This window comes from Helicoverpa zea, chromosome 18 (genome assembly GCF_022581195.2).
Source record: "Helicoverpa zea isolate HzStark_Cry1AcR chromosome 18, ilHelZeax1.1, whole genome shotgun sequence".
Taxonomy (NCBI): domain Eukaryota; kingdom Metazoa; phylum Arthropoda; class Insecta; order Lepidoptera; family Noctuidae; genus Helicoverpa; species Helicoverpa zea.
Genome location: NC_061469.1, coordinates 6,170,737 through 6,195,943, shown reverse-complemented (window position 1 = coordinate 6,195,943; position 25,207 = coordinate 6,170,737). Strand labels below are relative to the sequence as shown.

At 37.2% G+C, this 25,207-nt stretch overlaps 1 protein-coding gene across 2 annotated transcripts; it reads right to left on the bottom strand.

Annotated features, from left to right (window-relative positions):
- Nucleotides 1-1,742: 1,742 nt before the first annotated feature.
- On the bottom strand, nt 1,743-21,927 carry LOC124638987 (sialin-like). Of its 2 annotated transcripts, none has more exons than XM_047176169.1 (7): nt 21,747-21,927; nt 8,271-8,397; nt 7,873-7,966; nt 7,038-7,283; nt 6,505-6,810; nt 5,622-6,143; nt 1,743-5,443 (listed from the first exon to the last, which is right to left on the bottom strand). In XM_047176169.1, the coding sequence occupies exons 1-7, from the start codon at nt 21,772-21,774 to the stop codon at nt 5,207-5,209; spliced, it is 1,560 nt and encodes a 519-aa protein (XP_047032125.1). In that variant the 5' UTR covers nt 21,775-21,927; the 3' UTR covers nt 1,743-5,206. The 2 variants fall into 2 exon arrangements, with proteins under 2 accessions (XP_047032125.1, XP_047032126.1); XM_047176170.1 differs by having other exon boundaries at nt 7,038-7,280.
- Nucleotides 21,928-25,207: the final 3,280 nt, after the last annotated feature.

Sequence of the window (25,207 nt, the reverse complement as noted above, 5' to 3'; positions counted from 1 at the left end):
TCGCAGCATCGTGGTATACAAATAAAGTAACATAGATTCTAAAGTCATTGAAATAAGATTCAAAATAACTTTATTAGCATTAAAATCCTTTGCCGTGCCACGGCAGCAGTGGGCGCCGGCCCTTACGCACCTTGGTCTCCTGGTTTGATTTACACTCTCCTGGTACCTACTTTACTTTTTTGGTTCGGTCGCACACTATAATTTAGGCTTTTCACTAATAATCTCCATCCTTTTTTCAGGAGGTACCTGCATCGAATCGGTCGTGAGGAGGCGCCCGGGTGTCACCATTGTGCGGACAGCCCCGAGGACACGGTGGACCACACAGTCCAGGTGTGCCTCGCATGGGAAGGGCACCGCCCCGGGTACTCGTCGAGGCTTTAGGCGGCGGCAACCTCTCGCGTCCGGCCCTGGTTCAGGCCATGGTCCGGGGCGAGAGGGAATGGCATGCCGTCGCCTCCTTCTGCGAAGCAGTCATGCTCGAGAAGGAGGCGGCGGAACGTCAAAGAGTTCGCACCTCTCATCCCGGCCGCCGCGCTAGATCAGGTAGACACCACGGGCGCCGGGTGTCGCGAGACGACTCCTGCCCACCGTAGGCGTGGGCCTGTGAGCAGTGAGTTCGGGTGGCTCATCGCTCATGTCTATTTTTAGACAACAGACCCGTGTCGACGGGGCGCATTGTTCCACGCGCTCCTCAAAGAGAAGTCAACAACCCCAGCGGGGCCCAACAGGGCCAAGGTCTGCCGGGGCTGCGGGATTGTTCGAAAGAGTTACCGCGGCCCATGTACCAGGGGCCCGATTCTCTTAAGTTAATAATGTCTAAATCGAGTAGAAATCGAATCGCAATAGCAGTTTTAACCATATCGGGCATTCTGCTACTAATAAAAGACCAATCGCATTCGATTGACATTTGATTGGTGTGCGATTGGTCTGCTATTTTGGTGATTTTGGTCCATACGGTAGTTTGCTGTACAATCATTTTGCAATCGTAAATCATTTGCAGACAAAATGATTCATTATTGAATGACAGAAAAGGATAAAAACGTTTATTTCAAAGAAAAAATAGCGGAATGCCACATACCCTTCAATCGTAATCGAGTCGGGATCGGATCTCAGTCGAATCGAGTCGAACGTGAATCGTATGACGCTTAAGTAAAATTAGGAGAATCGCGGCCCAGTACATTAAAGGCCTACGACGGAACACGACGGTTTTTAGTCAGTAAGAGTCTGACACTCCCTCACCGCTGCTAACCCACAGCGGGAGGGGATCATTTGATGATTTTTGAAGTCGTTAAAAGAAAAAAGAAAAAAAAAGCTCAGACAGTGTAGCTTCCTATTGTGAAGGAATCATTCAAATCGATTCAGTAGTTCCGAAGCCTATTCGCGTCAAACAAACAATCAAATCTGTCCTGTTTATATCTATTTATACTACCCACGGTTTCACCCGCGACCGGTGGAGACAACTGCCCATACCGGGATAAAATATAGCCTGTCTATATTATAACTCGGGAAGAGTATACCTATGTAGCTAGCTGTTCCACGTAGTTTTACCCGCATCCCGAGGGATGTACGTAGTTCCGTCTTTCAAGGTAGCAATCTAGTTCTTTCTGTATCGCATTGTCCTTTCTGTATCGGTTGCTGCTAGCTCGGAGCATACTATTTCTGTACCCCTTAAGCCACCTCAGTCGAGCGATCGAGTCTGATAGGTGCAAAGGTGTGAAACATGAATCTAAATGAAACAATCATAACACAATCTAAGTTTATTTTATGATTCATGGTGTTTCTAAATAAAAATAATTAAACATTTCATGTCAATAGCAGTAAAAGTTATCAAATGTCAAATAACTAGATAAAGTCACTGAATGGAATTATTTATTAACCAGATTGATAGCAAATAATTTCCACCCATCTGTGTATTTTCGAATGTACAGTTGTCATGTCATGTTACTCCGTAAAGATTCCCTTATGCCCCTTCACTGCTTTAAGCGAGCGTCCGCTACGAGCTTAACGTAGCGCGTTCAATACTTTTGTAGGTATAGAATAGAATAGAAAGATATTTACTTCCCTAGTTCATATGTTACATTATGTCCACAGACCGATGGTGTTTTCGGCCTGTGGGTGTGTCAGCTACTTTTGTAGGTCGAGTGCCCGGTCACCCACGAGCGTACCCATCTCCCAAGCGTGAGACGGCTGACCCATCTCTCGAAGTGCTGCTCTATGAGATGACAAACAGCAAGCGCGCGGAGACGTAGGTATACAGGCGACAGCGAATGCGTCATTAAGGTAAGCACGGATTGGACGTTCCAACAATGTAAGCATAGTTGGTTACGCTTTGACAAATTTTGAATGGGGCTCGCGGGTGTCAATACGCGTGCTCAAATTTTATACTCGGATTTTTAGGCTGCGTTCAGACATGCGGGAATCGTGCGTTTACGAATCGCGCGGTTTGAAACCGTAAAATTGTGATGCTATTCAGACACGCGCGGTTAGTATGCGATTTCGTGCGTGTTAGCGTCAGTTTCAAAACGGAGGTCGACGAAGAAGTGTGTTTACTGTGGTTGCTCCTTAAAAAAAAGAAAAGAAAAAGGCGGTATTGGGTGCATCCAATATTACGTGACCGACTAGTACATGTCTGAACTAGCGCTTACCCAACTATTGCACTTAGCGGGATCGCCTAATCTGTACGTAGCTTTAGTCACAGTGTGGAAATGTATGGACTAACGTCGCCTTGTCGCGTCTGTTACTTCGGAAACAGTCTTAGCGCTAGTTCAGACACGGCGGGAACAGCGCGATTATAGAATCGCATGGAAATCGCGCGGGTCTTATTTATATGAGTTAGTTAATAATCGTTCAGACATAACCGCGCGGTTAATCAAGCCGCGCGGTTACCGCAACCCAACCGCCAGAAAATAGAATCGCGCTGCTCCCGCGCGTTTCTATTACTATGGAGTCTTTACTTCGCGTTCAGTTGCGTTGCGGATACCGCGCGGTGAGCACGTCACTGCTCGTGAGTTCGCCATGGATCGTTTCGACATTGAACTATTTATTGATGAAGTGGAGAAGAGACCTGCAATATGGGACATTCAGTGTGTACGAGTCATCGTACATTCTTTACGAAATATTTTATTATTGTAACTAATTGTGCAACGCCTTAAGTAGGTATTGCTGACATTGTGACACACTTTTCGTTACTATGAAGACTTTTGTACATAACATGATTTTATATAATTTAGTGTAAATAAATCGCTCATCTGTGTCGGTAGTGTTTATGTCGCAGGGATATGATAAAAACGGGGATTTGATCAATTCTCTAAGGGATTTGATCAAATCACGGAGGATGTTAAAATAACAACACGATTTTATCTTTTCCCTAAACAAATCTAGTGAATAGAACAAATCCCTAAATTGGTTTAGTGAAATGACAAAAAACATGTCAGTTCTTGTCTTGCTTGTCTTGTGATGCCACAAATCAGCTACATGTTTTAATAAGTGATTATTATAAATAGGCATATCATACGCAACTTAAATATTTTTAATTTTTTAAAGAAATTTTTGTTCATTCTTTAAAAAAAAAATATTGTTCTGAGTAATGGTGATTTTTTATATCAATATTTCCTTGTATTACACACACCTGATTATTATAATTATGTCTATCTTACCAAATAAACCTTTAAAATATCAAAGCAAAATTATTTTTGTCATTTCACTAAACCAATTTAGGGATTTGTTCTATTCACTAGATTTGTTTAGGGAAAAGATAAAATCGTGTTGTTATTTTAACATCCTCCGTGATTTGATCAAATCCCTTAGAGAATTGATCAAATCCCCGTTTTTATCATATCCCTGCGACATTTACATTTTCACCGTTCCCTGAAACACATCGGGATCACACCGATACCACTCACCAACTACACATAGCATCATAGGTACGAGAGCCTACAGCCCGTACACAGTGTGATGATTACTCAAATAAAATTATCAAGAACCGAGCTTGGCAAGAGTTTGTGGAGATATTTGGAAATTGTGAAGACACGGTGGAAAAAAAGAATACTGACCATGACCTAGACTGAACTGAACTGACCATGTACTAGTCGGTCACGTAATATTGGATGCACCCAATACCGCCTTTTTCTTTTCTTTTTTTAAGGAGCAACCACATTAAACACCCTTCTTCGTCGACCTCCATTTTGAAACTGACGCTAACACGCACGAAATCGCATACTAACCGCGCGTGTCTGAATAGCATCACAATTTTGCGGTTTCAAACCGCGCGATTCGTAAACGCACGATTTCCGCATGTCTGAACGCAGCTTTATACATTTCTATCCTGTTACTATAGAAGAAGAGACGCTCGCCGTCGGAAAGGAAACTTAAGTTAACATTAAGATTTACAAAATTCCCCGGAACAGAACGAACCATATCAATCTCAACATCTTTTGGCTTATGAATATTACACGTAAGACATGCAATGTCTTACGTCTACGTGTCTATTAGATAGTCATCGTTTTACAAAAGGCAAGATTAAAAAGTTGTCAGTTGCCACGCAGCAGAAAGTACTACTAAGTATACAATTCCATGACCTAAAAGGCGAAACTACTGCGAGGATTCTTTAGATGAATAATTTAATATTACCACTGGGCTTGACCCTATCTGTCATACGAATAATAAGTATTATCATTACATTTTCAATAAAGATCACAGCAATTACATTGCATTTACATTATTTAAGATTTACGTCATTGTAATTTTAACATTAATAACTATATAAGTACACAAATGAAGGTAAGTACAGAAAATAAATAAGTCAATGATAAAATTGCTTACAATGGAATAGTATTAATATTGCCATTAACATTGGCAGCATTTTTTCACAGTTCAGTTACAGTTGTGTCTACATAAGAGCTTATCTATCAGAAGCGGTCCCCAAGTTGCCATTGTATGCCCAACATTCGTTAATTTTACTTAATTAAAGGCACATGATAGGTACTTCGACATACTCCTTTATCATCAGTCTGTATACCTAAGTAGTTCGGATTATACATATAATGAGAAAAATATATTAATTTCAATTCCGTCAATACAGTTAGTACCTATCTAATTATTTATAACATATTTGCGGTACATGTTACAACTTCTGCATTGTCATGTCTGTGTTCGGAACTGATACATGTCATAATGCTAGTCTCACTCGCTAACGTAATAATCTCATTTACTTGGCAACGTTTAGAGAAGTTTCTTTTATTTCTTTGGAATCACCGTTTTTGATTGGCGCACTGTTCATTTCCTTGAGATCGCCATTAATTTTATCTTCCTTCACATCTTTATCCTCGGGGGCAAAGTTCCAGGATTGAATGTTTCCTGTTCCGAAGAATATGAAGAATAATGCTGAAATGATATAAACTGATGCTCCTACGAAGAAAACTGGACGCCAACTCTCGAAACTGTTCTGTAATTAGAAAGTTTTACATTAATGGCTGGATAGGTGGCTATATGTAAATCAGAGGGATTTTTGCGTCTTAAAAAGAGTGAATAGGTATCTAAAGGATCTTTCCTTTTGAATGGGATTATTTAAAAAATATAATGCCTAACCAGATAAGTTCAGTAAAATAGGGTTCAACACTCACTCCAGTCTTTGTAAAGTATGCCGTTATCATGGGCGTGAAGAAACCAGCGGTACTGCCAACACAATTAGCAATTCCATACAAAGTGCCTGCATAGTTCGGCGCCAGATCTTGATGATTCTGCAGGTTGGTCAACGTTGCCGCTCCATTGAATCCCATCGACATCGTAATTAGGGTTACTGATAAAGCCGTAGAGCATCCAGCATACACCAATAATACTAGCAAGACTCCAGGTAGGATATGAGAGAAGAGGCAGAAGAACTTTCTTATAATGGTCGTAGACATTAATTTTCTCGCTAATATGAAATCTCCAACCACACCAAATATCGTTGCAAACATCAGTCTTGCTAAGTATGGAAGAGCAGATATCACTCCAGCAGCTGATAATTCAAATCCCAGTACACTAGAAACGAACTTAGGTCCGACTGTCATTATAAAGTACAAGCCCCAAAGATTGCCGTAGTGTAGAATAACCATAGCCAAGAACGGGAATGATGTAGCAATACTTTTGAACGGCGGCAATCCCTGAAAAGCAAAAATATATAGACTTTAGATAAATATAGTTGACTTGTAACAGAATGTTTCAGTTTCAATTAGCATATCCAGGGTAAACCTGCTTTACAAACATGTAACTTAACACAATACCATAAATATTAATATGAATGATGTAATGGGGTTTTCGTTATATGTTTCAATACCTACAAAACCTACATTATTTAACTACATACGACAAAGCAATGATATTGGCAAATAGTTTACTCGACCGAACATACATACTTAACAATTAGCATCATTGTGAGCCAGTCGATTCACTATAATTCTTAATTTTTCACTTTATCGCGAAACTAACCTTAGCACATAACCGTCAGTGTAAATATTAGCTCACCTTTGATTTCTTGACCTTGTCTCCTAATGCGTCTAATATATAATTTTTTTCTGCTTCTGTAATCCTAGGATGTTCCGCTGGAGTATCAGCTACGAGGTACCACCAGAAAAAGCACCAAACTAGTGTGAGGGCAGCTGGTACGTAGAATGCTGATGCCCATCCAAATTTTTCCATAAGCGGTCCAGTAAGAGACCAAGTGATAACTGTGCCCAGGGTGCCGCCCATCATAGCACTAACAAATTTTCCTTTTTCTGCTGGTGGGGCCCATCGCGCCACAAGCACGTGGAGCGCCGGATAAATAAATCCCTGGAAAGTGGAATCTTAATCAGTCATTATCATCAGTACGTAGTACGTAGTATGACCCTATAAAAGCTTAGAACAGCTGTTGATGCGGGTTTTAAGATAGATAGAAACATTAGAGAGGAAAATATATGTAAATTATAAATCGTTTCGATTAAAAGACATTCTGTTCATAGATAAAAAATCAGGATTCAGCATCGTCTTTTACAATTAATGCTTTGAGTTCAACTTACCCCAGCACAGCCTAAGAAAAATCTTATAACAACCAGAGCTATGTAGTCTAGGTTGGCAGCCACTGGACTCAATGCTGTCAATATGGCACTGGCGAAGGACGTGACGAGGACCACGTAGCGCGGGCCCCAACGTTCGGCAGCCATGCCGCCGACCAGTGACGTCACTGGGTAGCACCAGAAGTACGAGCCCAAGATCAGCGCCTGTTGCTCCCCAGACCAGTTGAACGATGCTCCACCAGGAACCTGCTACCAAACCAAAATGCAACTATTAACTCTTGAAAGAAGTTATAACGTTAGCGAAATTAGCAGTTTTCCCAAAGTAACATTTAAAACTTCTCGAAATGCCTAAACATTTTTCAGGAACTAAATAGATACGTGAGCCATTTTGTAAGTATTTCTTCAAAATTCGGATTTATATTGATGCCTGGCTGACCTATTCATTATATACAGGGCCTTATACTAGCGGATTGCGAGTGTCTTCAGTGTCTTGAAATCATAAAGGGCGTGCAACGGAGACACTACGAGTTCGCAGCAAACACCTCGCGTATAGGCAGCGAATTCTTTGTGCACAGATGTTTTGCTTTGCTGAAAATACGCGACGAAAACGTTGCGAATTCGTCACGCGTCCGCAACGTCCTCGCTGTGCAGCCGCGGCGGGCAAACCTCGGGTAACTTGCAAAACCTCTAGTATGACTAGGCCCTTGGATGTTTATGACAAATTCCAATCAATGAAAGCGCTTAAAAACATACATGAAATTTGATGAAAAACCTTAAAACCAAGATTCTCATAAAAGTGCTTGTTTTTTTCAAAAGCTCCCTAAGTATATGTATTTACCTTCACAGGAGAAGCGTGGACATTGATTCCGTCTACATGACGAAGAGTTTCATTTGTCAACACGTCATTCTTTGGTTCACATTGAGACCGTGATCTGTGAAAATAAAACACCTTCATTAGGCCACTATTTAAGTAACGAAATAATAAACCGACATCAAAAAATTTGTTACAAAAAGACTTTTAAGTTAACCTTTTTTTCTTTTGTGCCCCAAAATGAAAAATTTAAACCCTTATCAAGATTCCGGAACTATTCCGGAACTCGTCTATGGAAACATAAACTAGCAAAGGAGTCAAATCTAAAAGAAGAAGATATTGCTCTAGCTTAGACTTGTAAGAGTGTCATTAAAAAATTTAAGGCTTACAATTTTTTTGATATAATTATTAGTTTAAATACATACGTAGAATTATGTGACGCCTGCGGGACCATTGCAATGAGGTTGAGACTCATATTGACTCGAAGCATATACACCACCCAGCAACTTGTAAACAGCATCACCCACAAGTTGAAGCGCACCGGAATCACATCTGTGGAATAAAACAAAGTCTAGTTATCAGCCAATAGCGACTCACTTCACTACATATTATAAAACAAAGTGGCTTTTTCTGTCCCTATAAGCCTATATCCCTATGTCCCTTTGTACGCTTAAATCTTCAAAACCACGCAACCGATATTCATGACGCGACGGTCGCACGCGACGCTCGCGAGTCGCGACAACAGACAACGTATGAAAATGTATAAGATTGATTCCGGCTCGTGAGAGCCGCTCGTGGCTCGTCAATATAAGCATTATAAGCAGCTGTATGTGTCAATACGTACAATATTGTTAAGCAAACTCGTAGAGCTCGTGGTCGCAACTGTTTTAATATGATTGTAATCTAAAGTTTGTTGTAATTACTATAAACATTTTTGGTAACTTATATCTTCTATGAGCTGGCCATATAACGTGAAGTAAGGCCTATGTAATATGAACTTTAGCAGGACGTTTTTAATTAACAGCAATAATAATATCGTTCATTGAAAATCAATATGCACACAGGGTGGTTCATTTAAACTTATAAGCTGAGCCGACAAGCAAATTTCACTTCAGAAGTCAACCTACTTCATCTGCAATGAACTTTTCAGGTTTAATAATATAACGTCCGCGGCTCGTACTGTGGAGGAAGACAAAAAAATATTAACGGTCACGGGCTCTCCGTCTGAGCTGTCGACGCGAGCCACACGGGGCTGTCGCGTTCCTCAAGATCAATCTCAACATTCTCATACTGAAGGCTGGCTTTAGGCTGCCCGCCAGAGTCCGATAGTCGGGAACCGATTTTTTTGCCGGAGAAAAACAGAACACACTGATAGCAGTAGTTCTACGCACACGTTCTACATAAAGATACAGATACAGATTTTATATATAACATAGGTATGTATATATGCTAGTTTTTAAGGTATTTATCTATGGGCCAATGATGCCTGAATGTAAAGTCTATATATATAAAAGAAAGTCGTGTTAGTTACTCCACTTATAACTCAAGAACGGCTGAACCGATTTAGCTGAAAATTGGCAGGGAAGCAGGACGCGGGTGAAACCGCGGGCGGAAAGCTAGCTTTAAATAAATTTAAAAAAAAATCGGTCGGAAAATCCTGTATGAACGTCCTACAAAAAATCTGCCCGATTATCTGTCCTACAAAAAGTCTGCCGGGGGTTGGCAGCCTCAGGTTCATGATTTGTACAAACTGCTCTGTGCAATACTAATGGAACATAAAGACTGAAAAACTTACATAATGTTATTGTTGGTTTATATATTACTTTAATATATTTTTTCTGAATTTCTGGAATCATGGCAATGAAATTAACGAATGAAAATTAAAAAAAACTAATATCCACAAAACGTAAATAAAATAAAACGTCTGTAAAGTAAATTGTCAAAATGATAGACTTGACTGATTAGCCTTGATTGGCCGTGATTGGTACCTACAGTTGACACTGTTGACAGTTGTCAATGCTACCAAACGTGGAAAATTCAATCATCCATTACAAAAAAGAGTTTTTATTTCAATTCAAATAAATATTGTCCTCTCTATCAAAACAAATATTGAATCCACCAAAAATACTTATTTTAGCTCTGTTTTATTCGAAATTCTGAAAGTTGCCAGCTAATTTTGTATGAAAATTTGTAAATTATATTATGTTCTGAGCGCTATCAGGCTAAAGTTTTATTATGAATACCGAGACAAGCTAAAACCAGGAAATAAAATTGACAGTATAATTATAACGGACAGAACGTGTGTAGTTCAGTGTCCCATGAAACATAAGATAGGACACTCATTATGTAGTTCATCCAACCATGCGTCAGTTAATAGGTGACTGGCTACTTAACGCCTAGCACCTAATGACAGATAAATTGTTCCTTCTAGAGATGACCAACAATTCTATTCATCACGTTTAAGGCTCGAGCAGACCGGATGCGTATGCGTAACCACGCGCGTAGTCACGCGCGTAGTTACGGCGTAACCATGAGTTGTAATGTATGGAAATGTATGAGACAGGCCACACCGCTTGCGTAACGTAGACACGCGCGTCGTTACGCAAGCGGTGTGGCCTGTCTCATACATTTCCATACATTACAACTCATGGTTACGCCGTAAGGGATTGTTCACACCAAACGTATAGTCCGCCGCTGACTGTGAGTATACTCACTGTCTGCCCCAGTGTGAACGTCGACTCAATCTGCAGTACGCGTGCTCACCAAGCCGACAATAGGCAATAGCGTACGATGCGCTACATGTGTGAACAAAAGAATAGGCTCTTGTAGGTTCACACTAGATGCGTACGCTGAGCGGCTGACTATTCTACACATAAAAGGGCTCAGTATTTGAAGTTGCTCGTAGTATTTTATAAACGATAAAACTAGCGTAATTTATTTTTTTCAAATCAGACGTTTTACTGATATTTCTATTAAAATGATGCGCATTCAGATAGTTGCCATTTGCGAAGCTCTAGAGGAAGACGAAAATAATAAAAAGAAGAGATTGTGGGTAGGTACATCCCTTAAATTTGAAGAGATGTTTTCTTGGTCAATTTCATACTTTATATGTCGAATATACACTTTATCCAAATAAGTTCAAGAAATATTTTCGTATGACAGTAAAACATTCGATGAGTTACTATCTTTAATACGTTTAAGTTTATATAAAAGGGAACACTAATTTTATTATCGACGTGCTGTACCGAGGCGCGGCGGTGCGTACGCGGCGGAGCGGCGCTATTCGGCAACTGCGTCCGCGTAGCCAATCCGCGTCCGCCGTGCATAGTCGCGTAGTAAAATAATCGGCCACTGAGAGTCAGCTACAACAGACGACGTAACAGCGTATAGTCGGTTCGGTGTGAACGACAATTTCAATATATATGGAAAAGCAATAAACTGCGTAACGCGCGCTCACAGTCAGCGGCCGACAATACGTTTGGTCTGAACGATGCCTAACTACGCGCGTGACTACGCGCGTGGTTACGCATACGCATCCGGTCTGCTCGAGCCTTTATGTTATTGTCATTGTTGGAACATGCAATATGAATTTTCATTGTTTTTCAGAACAAAAGATTTACCAAAGTACCAACCATCAATGTTTAATTCAATTTCAGACCCTTTATTGTGTAGTAAAAACATTAGACTATATCAGTACCTAGCACCTACTTCAAAGATTTAACCTCAACAATAGATAATTGAACTTGGATGAAACAATGTCTGCGGTTTGTTTACTTTAATTTAAAGGTGCCATTGTCGCAATGTAATGCAAAATTAAGGACTTTATGCTTTCATAACTCACGAATAAATATTTGTACAAAGAATTGAAAAATCAAGAAGTTTTATCATCATCAAAGAAGTCAAATCTATTAATTCGATTTAGTTACATAATATTTGGGATCTTAATCATACGTGCTATGTAGATCCCATTGCTATGCTACTTTGTCTAGGTGCGTCATATAAAATTGAAAATTCTTACATCTGTGGGGTGCGAAAAGAATTTCTATCAGGACTCAAGTTATAGCTAGTTACAGCGGCGAATAGCTATAGCTACTATTCCAAAATTCACGGTGGGTCGAATCTTTAGGGATGATTTATATTAGGCCGGGCCGTGTCCGGGCTTTTACGAAATTCTAAAGACAAGCGTCGTTTGCTGCCCGGACGGGCCACGGATCATGCACTGTGTAATATAAACTGCTTCATATAAAATGTATGTAACGTTTCACATCCGTGTCCCATACGAGCCACGTACACGGCACGCCTAATATAAATCATCCCTTAATGTTGTCATAATTTTCAAAAAATCTAAATCAATTGCAATCCTCAGCCACCTTATTATAAAACGTGGTTTAAAAAAATACCAGCTTCGAAAAGTACGAGAAGAAGGTTCTGGGTGTATGAAATCCCTAGAAAAAGTTCAAAGTAATGAATGCTTACATGATAAAGTATGATAAAGTAATACGTTCAAAATCAGGAAAAACTGAGAAAAACTTCAAAAGCGCTTTTCGCACACTTATCTCTGTCTCATTTGTGAATCCATCCCTTTTATTTCTTTGACGTCTTTTTCGTTCTTTGTTTCATGAAACATTTGTTTACTCTTTCTTACATATCAGTTTATCCCTTTCATTTCGTGCATGACGTCACTGGCGTGTGTTTTGTTTCATAAAACATTTGTTTACTCTTTCTTACATTTCAATCTATCCCTTTCATTTCGTACGTGACGTCATTGGCGTGTGTTTTGTTTGTTTCATGAAACATTTGTTTACTCTTTCTTACATTGCAGTCTATCCCTTTCATTTCGTGCGTGACGTCATTGGCATGTGTTTTGTTTCATGAAACATTTGTTTACTCTTTCTTACATTACAATCTATCCCTTTCATTTCGTACGTGACGTCATTGGCGTGTGTTTTGTTTTCATTTAAACATTTATGTTTACTCTTTCTTTTCAATCAATCCTACTTATATCCTACTTCCTACTTATATTATAAATGTGAAAGTTTGTGAGAATGTATGGATGTATGTTTGTTATTCAATCACGCAAAAACCGCTGGACCGATTTGATTGAAATTTGGTATATAGATAGGTGATACCCTGGATTAACACATAGGCTACTTTTTATCAACACACCAAGCGGGCGAAGCCGCTGGCGGAAGCTAGTATATTTTAAATGTGAAAGTTTGTGAGAATGTATGGATGTATGTTTGTTATTCAATCACGCAAAAACGGCTGGACCGATTTTATTGGAATTTGGTATGTAGATAGGTGATACCCTGGATTAACATATAGGCTACTTTTTATGAACATACTACGCGGGCGAAGCCGCTGGCGGAAGCTAGTATGTATATATGTATGTATCTTTCATATCGTTTCATAAAAAGTATTTGGAAAATAGCGGCATTATATTTCTTATATTTTGGTTTTAAATGCTAAATATAGCGTCAAATCAGTAGAAAGTCTTTTATAGAATTCTTTTGCCTGCTCGAATATTCTAATATTATAAATGTTCAGCATGGCATGTGTTGTGTTCGAATAGTTGCATTTTTTTGTGTTTTAGCTTTTCAATTACTAAATACTGAAATAAGAGGAAAATTCTCATCATCAATACGAATATAATAACCCCAATCTCTGCCTCAACTCTGTATGGTCTCTATCAGTTCAGCTATACTTACTGTTTTATAACGTTTTCAGACCTGATAGTTTAGTTTTTACCCTACAACTTTCCAAAGCCTTCCAAACTTTCCTTCATCAAATCCTGACCTGTCTGTTGGATTACTTGGTAAGTATACCCCATCAAGCAAAAAAATAATTATACAAATCGGGAGAATCGTTGAGTAAAAAAACTAAAGACTCCGACGTATTGAGAGCCTAATCCTTTTTGGGAAGTCGGTTCAAAAGTACCCAATCGACAATGCAAATAACTATGTGCAATTATTCTCAAATTATGATACAAAAGCAGAGTCATTATAAACAAATTAATATTGTCAAAATATTTGACAAGAACAAACGTCTTCATTTAAAACTACTAAAGTTCGGCCATTCAGAGAATGCGTTCCTGACACGTCGCGATTGAACTGACTGAATTATAACATTCATTGATTATTGATATAATAATGTTGTTTTAATGCTCCTCAATTGTTAAAACGGTAAACAACCAGCAAAAATATTTTTATCGTAACTGCAACGCCATTGCAAAGTTACGTCGTCAGTTCAATCGCGACGTGTCAGGAACGCATTCTCTGAATGGCCGAACTATAGGAGAAAATAACTGAAATATTTTCCAAAAATATTTCCGGAAATCGCGCCAAGGATTTTTATGTGAAAATGTAAACAGTACCGTGGTACACGTAATTCAATGTCAATGGCGTTTTATATTACGACCTCGATTACATATGGTTGTTATATATTTCATTCAATTGACTTCTATGTATGTACATACAAAGTATTGTTAGTCGCTTGTAAACCGTCATGGAATCAATCAGGATCTTTTTACATTGAATAAGTACCTACACATGAATGTTGAATTCTCATTCTTCCAAACCTATTTTTAATCACAATTTTTTTTTAATATTTCGTATCTAAATATTATATAATTTTATAAAAGAAAAAAGACTAGGGTTAAAAACAAAATTTAATGAAGTCCTTTTATTTATTTAATAACAAGACGCCTAATCAATGTTCTGTTTTGCTTTTGATAACAATTTTTTTTTTAATTTTTAAACATTCATTATAAAAAAAATATACCAATAATCTATTTATTTATTTAACAAAATATTCTTTAAATCTTATAATATTAATAAAAACGACATTAAAAAAATACTCAATCTAATTATTATCATCGAACATTAACGAGATATATCGGTTGATTACGAATTTGATACATATAACTGTTCTTAGGAATGTTTTAGTGGGGTCATTGGTCATTCATAAGTCTGGCGCAAATATCGCATCTACGCATACAAATGTTCTTCTAGGAACTCTTCTACGATATTGTCACAAATTTATAGTGGATTATTATTATCTGTGTAGTTCCTATGAACTTGATTGTTTCTTGTCTCGTCGATTCTGTATATAAACCATTAAATAAATAAATAACACTTAACACAATATTATTATTAGTTAGTTCTTACAATATTATTATACATAGTTAGTTAGCACTTAGTTCTCTTTCAAACATATAACACAAATGGAACCTAGAGAATAAGAGACAATAATAAAAGGCTAGTCATAACAAATTTATTTATTTTTATTAATTAGATTAGCCTCAATCCATTGCCAAGTTCGTCTTTCTATAAAAATAAACAGCTTTCTATTTAATAATTAATTGATACCCAGATCAAAATCTATCGGATTTACTGTTAATAAACATATTATGTACTTGCAATGAATCGTCGCAAAATTTTCTGCACTTTAAGTTTACAAACCAGATCCTATAAAGAATCGTAGGTAGATTAGATTACCTATTGTTATAATCATTAATTAACTAAATTCATATAATAATTTAGATTTCAAACTTACAAACAAGTTTGTAAGTTTTATCAATTCCATGGCATAAAATGGTCGTGAAAGTATGTGCATTGGTATGCAAAATAATAATTGTTTTAGGAACAATAAAATAACAACAAATCAATCGGTTTTAAGCGCGGCGAGATAAAAATCCTATAAAATCACGTTCAAGCGGCTTTGCTGAGCGGCGCGTACGCTTGCTCTTAGCGAAAATTCTTTATCGTCAGCGGCCTTTCAATATAGTCAACATTGGCGAGTATTTGATAACACAGGGGCGACTGCCCGTCCAACCAATCTGACTGTTGACATAACTATAGCATGTCGCTCGACACGAATGAATCGCTCCGATTTCACAAACACCATTCTTATATATGTCTTTCGAATTTCCACAATTTTATCATAAATGCACATTGTCATGTAACAGCTCTTCCTGTGTGCAGCCTACGTGTAGCATGACGTGCGCCTTAATGACATGATGAGACCTACAAGTCAGCAAATTAATGGCATACTTACAAACCTTGTAGCTACACGGAATAAACCCTGAAGATGTAGTCAAATCAAAATATATGACTCGAGATAATATCATAAAAAGTTACATAGTATGATGATGACTAAGGAATATGTAAGTGATCATATCGGGTTTGTCAAACCTGATCAAATAAAATCCTATTATGTGGTAGGATTTAATGTATGTAAAATCCTGCGTCAGGATTTTATTTATTTACACTTTGGGGTATTCTAACGAATTCCAAAATGTTTAACGTAATCTATTCATCAGGTTTAGCCACAGGAATCATTTTTCGTTTTCATAATTTACAACATCATGTATAAAAAAAAGGATAAAGTATTAGGGTCCTACCGAATATTTTGTACAGTTGACAGGAAATCACTTTTCAAGGGAAAATTTCGACTTATGTACTGACTGACTCATTAATGGTGTAGTTCTAGTTCGTGCACGTTTTTCTTCTGTTTACTCTGTTCGAAAAAAGCATTTTTTTTTGGTACGACGCACCTACGTCAGTATACCCTACTATAATACAGTATTCTTTTTTAGTAGGATTAGGTTTGACACGCTCTGTTTAACTAGGTGTTGAATCTTAAAATTGTAATCGTTACTTTAATTCCAGTATTCTAGAATAACACTATTTATCAACAATTGAGTGAAAGCCGTCTCACTGCGTTGCTCAGTTTGTTCCAGAATAAGTTGTTACTACTTACGATAGTTATTGCACTGCAATGTCAATGAATGTTGTCAGTAGTAGTTTCACTAGCATTTCCACTTGCAGAATTTGACCAGAATTGAAAAATAATTGCCGAAAACAAAGCATTTTGTGTGCATGAGCAAATTGAAAAGGAAATTACGTTTCGCGATAGGTATTTCAAATTGGGAATAAAATCTCTATTATGATAATTTCTAGAGATTCAGATCATTCGAGATTCATCACCTGCCGAGCCTTTTCCCAACTATATTGGGATCGGTTTCCAGTTAAGCCAGTGGTGCAGCTGAGTACCAGTGTTTTACAAGAAGCGACTGCTGTCTGACCTCTTCAACCCAGCAACCCAATAATTTTGGTAAGACTTGTTGTCGGACTTTCTGGCTTTTGACTACCCGTAATGACTGCCAAAGATGTTCAAATGAAACATGTTTGGATACACAAAATGACATTCCTAATTAATTATTAGTCTCTAAAAAGCGATAAAAAATCATACTTTATAAGCGATAAAAACACGCGTATGGTGGTGGATTGTTATTGTACCGCATACTTAAACACCTACGCGTGCCTTCTTGAGAACGAAAGCAATACTATTACTACTACAATTGCCTTGTTATTGATAGGTTTGTTTCATATTTCTTTCTACCTACAACAATGAGTCAGGCCGTCTGTCCATCTTTCCACAGCAATTTGATATTCTTTAATTCTTCTTCCTATCGAGTCGATGGCCTAGGACTTTAAATTTTGGATGCACAGTGTTTCGCCTTGTCAGTGGCGTTATATCAATCTTGGATAGTGCAGGTGATTGGGCACATTGGATAGCACAGGTGCTGGGAATAAGTCCCATCCAGCACTTTTGCTACCGTGAACATTTTGATCCATTATCAGTTCGCGAGGGGAACTATCATTATTATGACGTAGCGAGTCTTTACGAGGCCTGAAAGTCTGAGTCATCAATAAGGGAAATCTCGTAAGTCCACTAATTTGCATTCGAACAATCCTAACAAAAGCAGGCTTATTTGTTTTTTATGTTTACCCACACGGTTAGGTACCTAATCTAAATATTAGTTGCAGAGATGATAATGAAAATTGAGGAAATGTCCTTGATTTGATTCTAAAGGCCATTTATTTTGCTATTTCACCATATTCATGGGGGCTTGCGGAAACAAAATATAGAATAATGATACGGTAATGAAGTTAATAATCGATTCATCATAGTTTTTCTCTTCCACATGACAACGGCACGTGAGATGACTAGATAGTACTGCCTAATTAGCTGCTAAATATACATCGCAGTAGGTATCTGCATATTTAACGTTAAATCTGTTTGACCTCCAATTTAAATCAGGGTTTCAAGTCTGCTCAATACTAATGAGCTTTTTGGTGAACGAGTTGAAGGAAGTTTCCATTGCAACGGATGAGGATTAATCATAGACGCTTTTTTCTGTGGTTTTGTCTGTGTCACTGAGGAATAACTTGGTGCACTAGAACGGAAAAAGACTATACCCGCCTCCAGGCTCCGTCTTTTATCACACTTTACTAACAAGGATCACTAAAGAATTTGTATAACTTGTAGCAAATGAGAAAGAAACATTGCCAAGGCAGCTTAGAAAAATATTTTCGTATTTTATATGCCGTTTAAAAAGTGCAAACTAGAATGCTACACCCAAAAGCCAATGACCGACCATTTGTGACAATATTTTATCCTAATCAATACCGCAAGCCAACTACCTATGCTCCGTTATACTAATTATACTTTTGTGTCCCGCATTCATTGCCACAGATAAAAGAGAAACATACGAATATGCTAGGAGAGATTTTATTCTTAAAAATTGTATACTTAAAATTAAATATACATAGTACTATATAATTATATAGGCCACATACACAATCGAATCTTTTGGTCTACTTTATTACAATATTTAATAAGCGTTTTAAAAATAAAACCAATTTAAATAAAAAAGGTTCATCATTAATTGTCTTTGGGCCTCCAGCGAAGGTGACGCCTAGACTGAATAAACAGCCAGCTCACGCTAAAAACGTGCATTAGCGACACGTGACGAGCTTTTTATCACTCAATAGTGAGTAGCCTGTGATAAGCATTAAAATCCTTATTTTTTCTAAAGCTTCAAACCCACTGGACAAGGTGAACAAATGCTTTTTTTTTAACAAGTTTTGGCAATTTTATAGATGATCAAATAAAACCTTAATATCTATACCTGTTCCATTTAATAATGCGTATTTTCTTATTCAAACAGCACATCCACTTATTTATCACTTTTTATAATCATTATTTTTTTTAATTCTTTTTTGTTCTTGTTATTTAAATTAAGGCAAACCTGACTAGGAGTAATTTATTTAAGGTGTTCTGCCATTTAAGGCGACATTGTTATTATTAGAATCGATACGACGATGTAAAGCTGCATGATCTATAAACATGGGTTACAACTTACATAGCTGTAAGTGAAGCTACGTACTCTAAAGTACGTGCGATAAAAATAGGTTTTTATTCGCGTCATTACTTGAGAATAGAAAACAAGCCTAAGGAAACAGGATCGACATATTTCTGATGGCGCCCCCACGAGACTAGTTATAGTATAAACAACATGTGCAAAGCTATGTTTGTACCATAATACTGTTGCTGTGAGATATAAATAGAAGATAGTTCTCACGTTATTACCATGCAGGTACCTTATTAGACAGACTGCCTTCGTGGGCCTACTTATAAAAACTTAATAAAATGTCCACAAAAAAGTCGCGTATTGCGAAATTTAACTGGGTTTACCTAAATACTTTTACTTATATTTTTATTATTTAATGTAAATCGACACGGTAACTGTTATTTTTACAACGGTACTTGAGGTATCTTGATTAACGTGACTGCAAACATAGCTGTGACTTAGATTACGTAGAACACACAATACATATTTATTTATGCTGGCATCTTAACAAATTAACGGCTGTTAACGGCGACAACAGTATTTTTCCTATATATTTTTTAATTCTAATGACATTCCATTAATAATACAAAATTGCTAAACAATCAATTATATCGACATAAAGGATTCGCTACTCATATGTTTTTGCTCCGACTATATTTTTTTCAAAAGCTTCTTATGTTAGTTTCTTGCTTCTCTTACGAATTTCGAAGCTATCGAAATCAATTGAAGCATCTATGTAAAGAACATATCATTAATGTTTTTCTCCGGAAATTCCCACTTGAAGTTTCTTGTTGGCATTATCCTACGCCGATAAAAACGTGACCATCCGCATCACAACCAATGAAGCAAAGCCTAAAGCCATAAACACTATTAAAATGTAAATATCAATGTCTACAAGATCATCTTATTTATACGTCATTAATTAAGCAATTACACTTCATTTATCACTAAAATAATCATTAGTATTTCCCATATGTCATACGAGATTATCGTCATTGTGGTTTAAGCAATTAGCTTCCCCATGGTGTACTTGTTGACGCCAAAACAATTTGTAAGAAGCGTACCCAAGCGTACTTTTATGTAGGTACATAGGTACATGTCTTTTGTAACGACCGTCAAGTAAAAATGTTTTAATACACTACACCTGGTAAGACAATAGTGTGGTATGTTCAAATTTTAATAACAAAGCTATTTTACGTCAGTGCATGCAAGACCACTAACATAGGTATATTTTTACGTCAGTGCATGCAAGACCACTAACATAGGTATATTTTTAAAAGCGCATGGGCTATTATCATAATGTTTTACTACACCCCTTTTCACACTTTTCAAGTAGAAAGAAATAAACTACGTGAATCGTAGAATCAGAGTAATTACTGTGACAACATGGGCCATTGTCTATGATAAGGCGATTAACCTGTCGCTTAAAGAAGTTAGCAACACCAATATTTCATAGTCATTATAATGTAATTTAACCCGTTAAGTACTGCATTAGTTAAGATAAATAAGCAGGGCAAACACATTTCTTTCCTTAGATCATAATTAAGTTTTGTGACAAGTAACAGACAAGGCGTTTCGTAGCTAACTTTGACCTCATAATCAGAATAGTTTCCGCCAGCAATTTTACCAGCCTCCTATGGAAATTACTTACTTCCCGCATCAGATAAAAAAAATACTTAGATGTTATTCTGATGTATAAACTGGCAAATTTCATCAAAATCCATTCAGTAGATAGATAGGTTTTGAATGAAAAAATAACAAACATCCATACATTCTTACAAACTTTCGTGTTTATAATAATTAGTAGCATTGTTACAATTACATAACACCTATTTCTTGAGCCTCGTCTTTGCATCAAAATAATCTTCTTCTTCGAAATGAATTAAGGAAGAAGACTAACTTTCGTGGGTACCACTAAGTCGCTATGCAAAACATTGAGGAAACTGTCTCGAACATTATGTGACTATCATTAGTATATAGAAAATACCTAGTTGTTGGGTTTAATCATTAGCTCTAACTTACGAGTTAAGATCACAGAACACCATTAAATAAATTATTTCTGAGTCGTGTCAACATTTCGGCGAAATGATTAAGTGGAAAACTTAGTAATTTTCTTTCAGGATGTTTCAAATTACGACGCAAAAGATTGACTTATTGGTTACTTCAAAAAAGTCTTTATAGGTATTATAAAAGTCATTTGTCTTTGAATCCATACAAAACCTAGTGGTATCTATTGTGAGGCCCCTTTACAGGACATGCTATAACTTTACACCATTAAATGGCATCAGATCCCACGATCATAAAATCCTCTCGACACCTTCAGACATAAGTCTGGACTTTATGTGAAAGGGAAACCCGTTAAATAAATATTTTCACCAAGGAAAACTATCCCTTAAATTGTTTAAGCACTTAACAATTAAAAAAAACTGTCTGCTATATTTTTCGACCTGCTATATCAATTAAAGCCATTGATAAATTTTAGAATTTCACTTTTCATACTACCTGCCCATAAAAATAATAATTGAAAGTGCTTAAACTCGGAATGTAATGTACGTACTTAATAGTGTTTACATAACTTTGAATTAAACTATGCCTATTTCCAAAAATAAATAAAAGAGATGTTTCTTCTATTTCTCAAAAAAAAAACTTTCTTCTTCTATTCTTAAGTTTGATTAAAAAAAGATATAATGTAAAGTAAACTTACCAAAAAACTTAATAAATATCACTGCCATTTTGCTTAAATATTTAGTAGGTACGTCAAAAAGTTAAATAATCTAAAAACTACGACACAAAATAACCGTCACTCTAAAATACGACCATGTTGTCTATCGAAAGGCACTTGACGGGCGGGTAGCGGACAGATCGCGGCGACAGCGGGCGGCGGAATAACTGGCCAAGTGTAAGCCGGTACTGCGAGCCACCACGGAGGCACGGACGTTGTTTCATCAACAACCAAAGAGGCTTCAAGTCATACTGTAGCAACACTTCCGCTGACATGTCATCCAAATACATGATGATGTTTTCGGAGGAAATTGGAGGCTGATTATAAACTCGCGACTGTTTTTATTTTCATGCCGCCGGTTTGGCTTATAACAGTCGCTAACGCTGCGATACTCAAGTCGGACAATGTTTACGAAGCTTTTCAATTAGGTACTGATATATTGACCTATCATGCTTCTCAAAATGTTACCAAATGAAAAGTGATGAAGCAACTCTTTGTAAAGTGTACAAAGAGTAAACTCCAGAAATTAAAATGGTGTTTGTTGAAATGTGCTTTGCTAATTTTCTGACGAGTTAAAAACCTTTTTCGTTCCGTTTCGTTTTTACTCAAAGCACACATTTAAAAACTACATTTCTGATACCCACTTACTATATAGCCTTTTCCCTGGAGATATTTTATGCAAGAACTACCTACTTCAAAGAATTGTTAGGAAAATATTCATTATCCTTCTTCATTCGGTTGAGTACCTAGATGATTAGATTCGTAGGTAAACTAGACAGATTTACATGTAGGTACATATCTATCATTTAACTTACAAATAAAACAGCACCTCTTTTTACCAATTTACATTCCATTATATATGGCATACAATCAAAACCGTGAATATTGTTTGAGATTGACTCTTTCCTTATCGCAATTCATATATTTACTATTTTACAACCCACGACCAATGTTTATTCTGCCGCTCATGTTTGAAGAAACAATTCATTATTCCGTGTCTGTATTCGCTACAATTTTCATTTTTTTTTAATAATCGGCTTCCAAGAAAGGAGGAGGTTTTCAATTCGTATTTTTTTAATTTAAATATGTTCAGCGATTATCTACTCTGTTGTTTGTTTTGTGTTTTAAAAAGAAAACTGTTTCATCATCTCCCGAGCCGGGGTCGGCTTCCTGTCTAACCGAATGCAGTTGCGTACCAGTACCTTACAAGGAGCAACTACGTATCAGACCTCAACCCCGTTACCTTGGTAATTTTGTTAGTGGTTATCAGGCTTTCTGGCTTTCTGGTTTCTGCCCGTAACAACCGCAAGAAATGTTCAATGTCAGCCGGGACCTTCAGTTTATCGTGTCATCCGAAACACGGAAGAACTCTTTATGACAAGATGGTTTTACCCATCCCCGGACCGATCGAGCCAAGCGTTCCTTAACCTTACGATATAATTTGAGCTCTTTGAACGAAAAAATAACGACTGCTTCAAAAAAATAAAAAACAAGTAAAAAAATCGTAGTTTGCGGAGCTTTTGTTTGTTTTGATGTTTTAAACCGAGTTCCCAAAAAGTTCTCAATTCGGATGTTTGTATTTTTTTAATGTTTGGTAACTAAGCGAGGGCGAGTCACTCATATCTCGGTCGTTTAATTAAATAAAATATAATTGTTGAACTTTGTTTGTTTGGTTGTAATGGATAAACTCAAAAACTACTGGACCGATTTTAAATATTCTTTCACCATTAGAAAGCTATATTATCTGTAAGTAACATAGGCTATATTTTATTCCGGTGCGGGCAGTAGCTCCCACGGGACGCAGGTGAAACCGCGGGAAAACGGCTATTATTAAATATACTAGGTACTCCCCAAATGGTTCGATTGTCACCGGTCTAGGATCTGATGATACTTTCGGATGTATGACTGATAATATTATAAACCAGTAAGTGAAGAAGAAATACCTACTGAAAAGCTAAAAATAAAAAAATATAACAAAAAATAAGACTTCTAAAAACACTAAAAAGCAAAAAATATATGTAGTTTTAGGTGTTTGTGGCCGTAATTTTTGGTCCGGTAGTTGTCAATTTGATGCCGCCAACCGTACGAATCGGGCGATGACGCTCGGAAAATCCGGCAATGTGAAAAGGCTGTGACATTGGTTGGTAAATAAGCTAAGTATGTAGTTTGTGGTCCTAGCTTAGGTATGATATGAGCGTCAGAATAAGAATCTGATGAAATAATTCTATAGAAAATGAGTGTAATTCTGGAAATTGCTAGCTGTTACAGCCTTTTTATCGTCCCACTGCTGGGCACAGGCCTCCTCTCACATGGAGAAGGATGCCTGGAATTGCTAGCATGACTGGTAAAATACTAGCTGCCAGCAAACGACTATGTCGCGTATTTGGATTCGTGTTTGACTAGGAGCATAGACACAAACTTGAAGACATGCCCAAAAATTAGAACTAAAGATAGGTGTCTCAAATTTTGCTGTGTTTAATTTGCCACCCATCGGTTTTCATTTATTGTAAAAAGTATTTCATGCTCTTCATTTAACTTCAGGGTCCGAGACCTGAAAATCTTTATCGATTATGTAGGCACATACATCGCATAGATTTATATAATTCAGAGATTCGAAGTGGTGATAGGCAGCGTCTAGCGCAGTGGTTCTTAACCGGTGGTCCGCGGATCACTGGTGGTCCCTGGAGGCATTCCAAGTGGTCCGCGAAGCTTTGCTTCGCGACGTTGCTATCCATCTCACTTGACCAACAGAAAAAAAATTAAGGTTTGAAATGTAGCCCTTTTACGTAATTTTGGTTCTGAGTCTTAAAAAATTATCAAAATTTCCCGCTCGCTTCGCTCGCGTATTCAGAAACTATGTGCCCTCGTTTTTACATTTGTCAAAAAATTTCGCGCTCGCTTCGCTCGCGCATTTGTAAGTTACTGTTCCGAGAATTCAGAAGTTAGTAAAGAGAATGCAGTCACAAATATCTCATTACATTAAAAACTGTAGCTTTTAGTTTTTTTGATAAACAATAAAGAAATGAGTGCTAATTATAAAGTGTGCTTGTATTCTTTATCAAAGAACCCTCAATTTAGGCAAACCAATGGGGTGGTCCCCGGCAAGCCAAACTTTTGGTAAAGTGGTCCCTCATGACAAAAAGGTTAAGAACCACTGGTCTAGCGCAACAAATGCTTAACTGTAGTAGTACAACCTAAGCAGGTATGGCTCGACCTTATACTCTCAAATATCAAAAGAATCATTAGTATCATCATTATCATTAAACACATAGAAAAACCTGATAACATACAAACAGAGGTCACGTTGTCAACAACACCTAAATAGTTCCTAATTTAAATAAAAACCTGAAAAATTGTCCCCAAACGAGTTGACAACCTCCTCCGTTTTTAGTTAGTTTTGTATAGGCAAGCTCGAAGCATCTGTATTATTGTAGTCACAGACG

What these genes read in the sequence shown, in the direction of transcription:
- LOC124638987 (XM_047176169.1), bottom strand. Translation starts at nt 21,774, where the DNA reads ATGGCAGTGATATTTATTAAGTTTTTTG. An exon ending in TTTTCTTAGGCTGTGCTGGG is followed by an intron (nt 6,811 to 7,037) that starts GTAAGTTGAACT and finishes TCCACTTTCCAG; the next exon opens with GGATTTATTTATCCGGCGCT. An exon ending in CATACTTTACAAAGACTGGA is followed by an intron (nt 5,444 to 5,621) that starts GTGAGTGTTGAA and finishes TTCTAATTACAG; the next exon opens with AACAGTTTCGAGAGTTGGCG.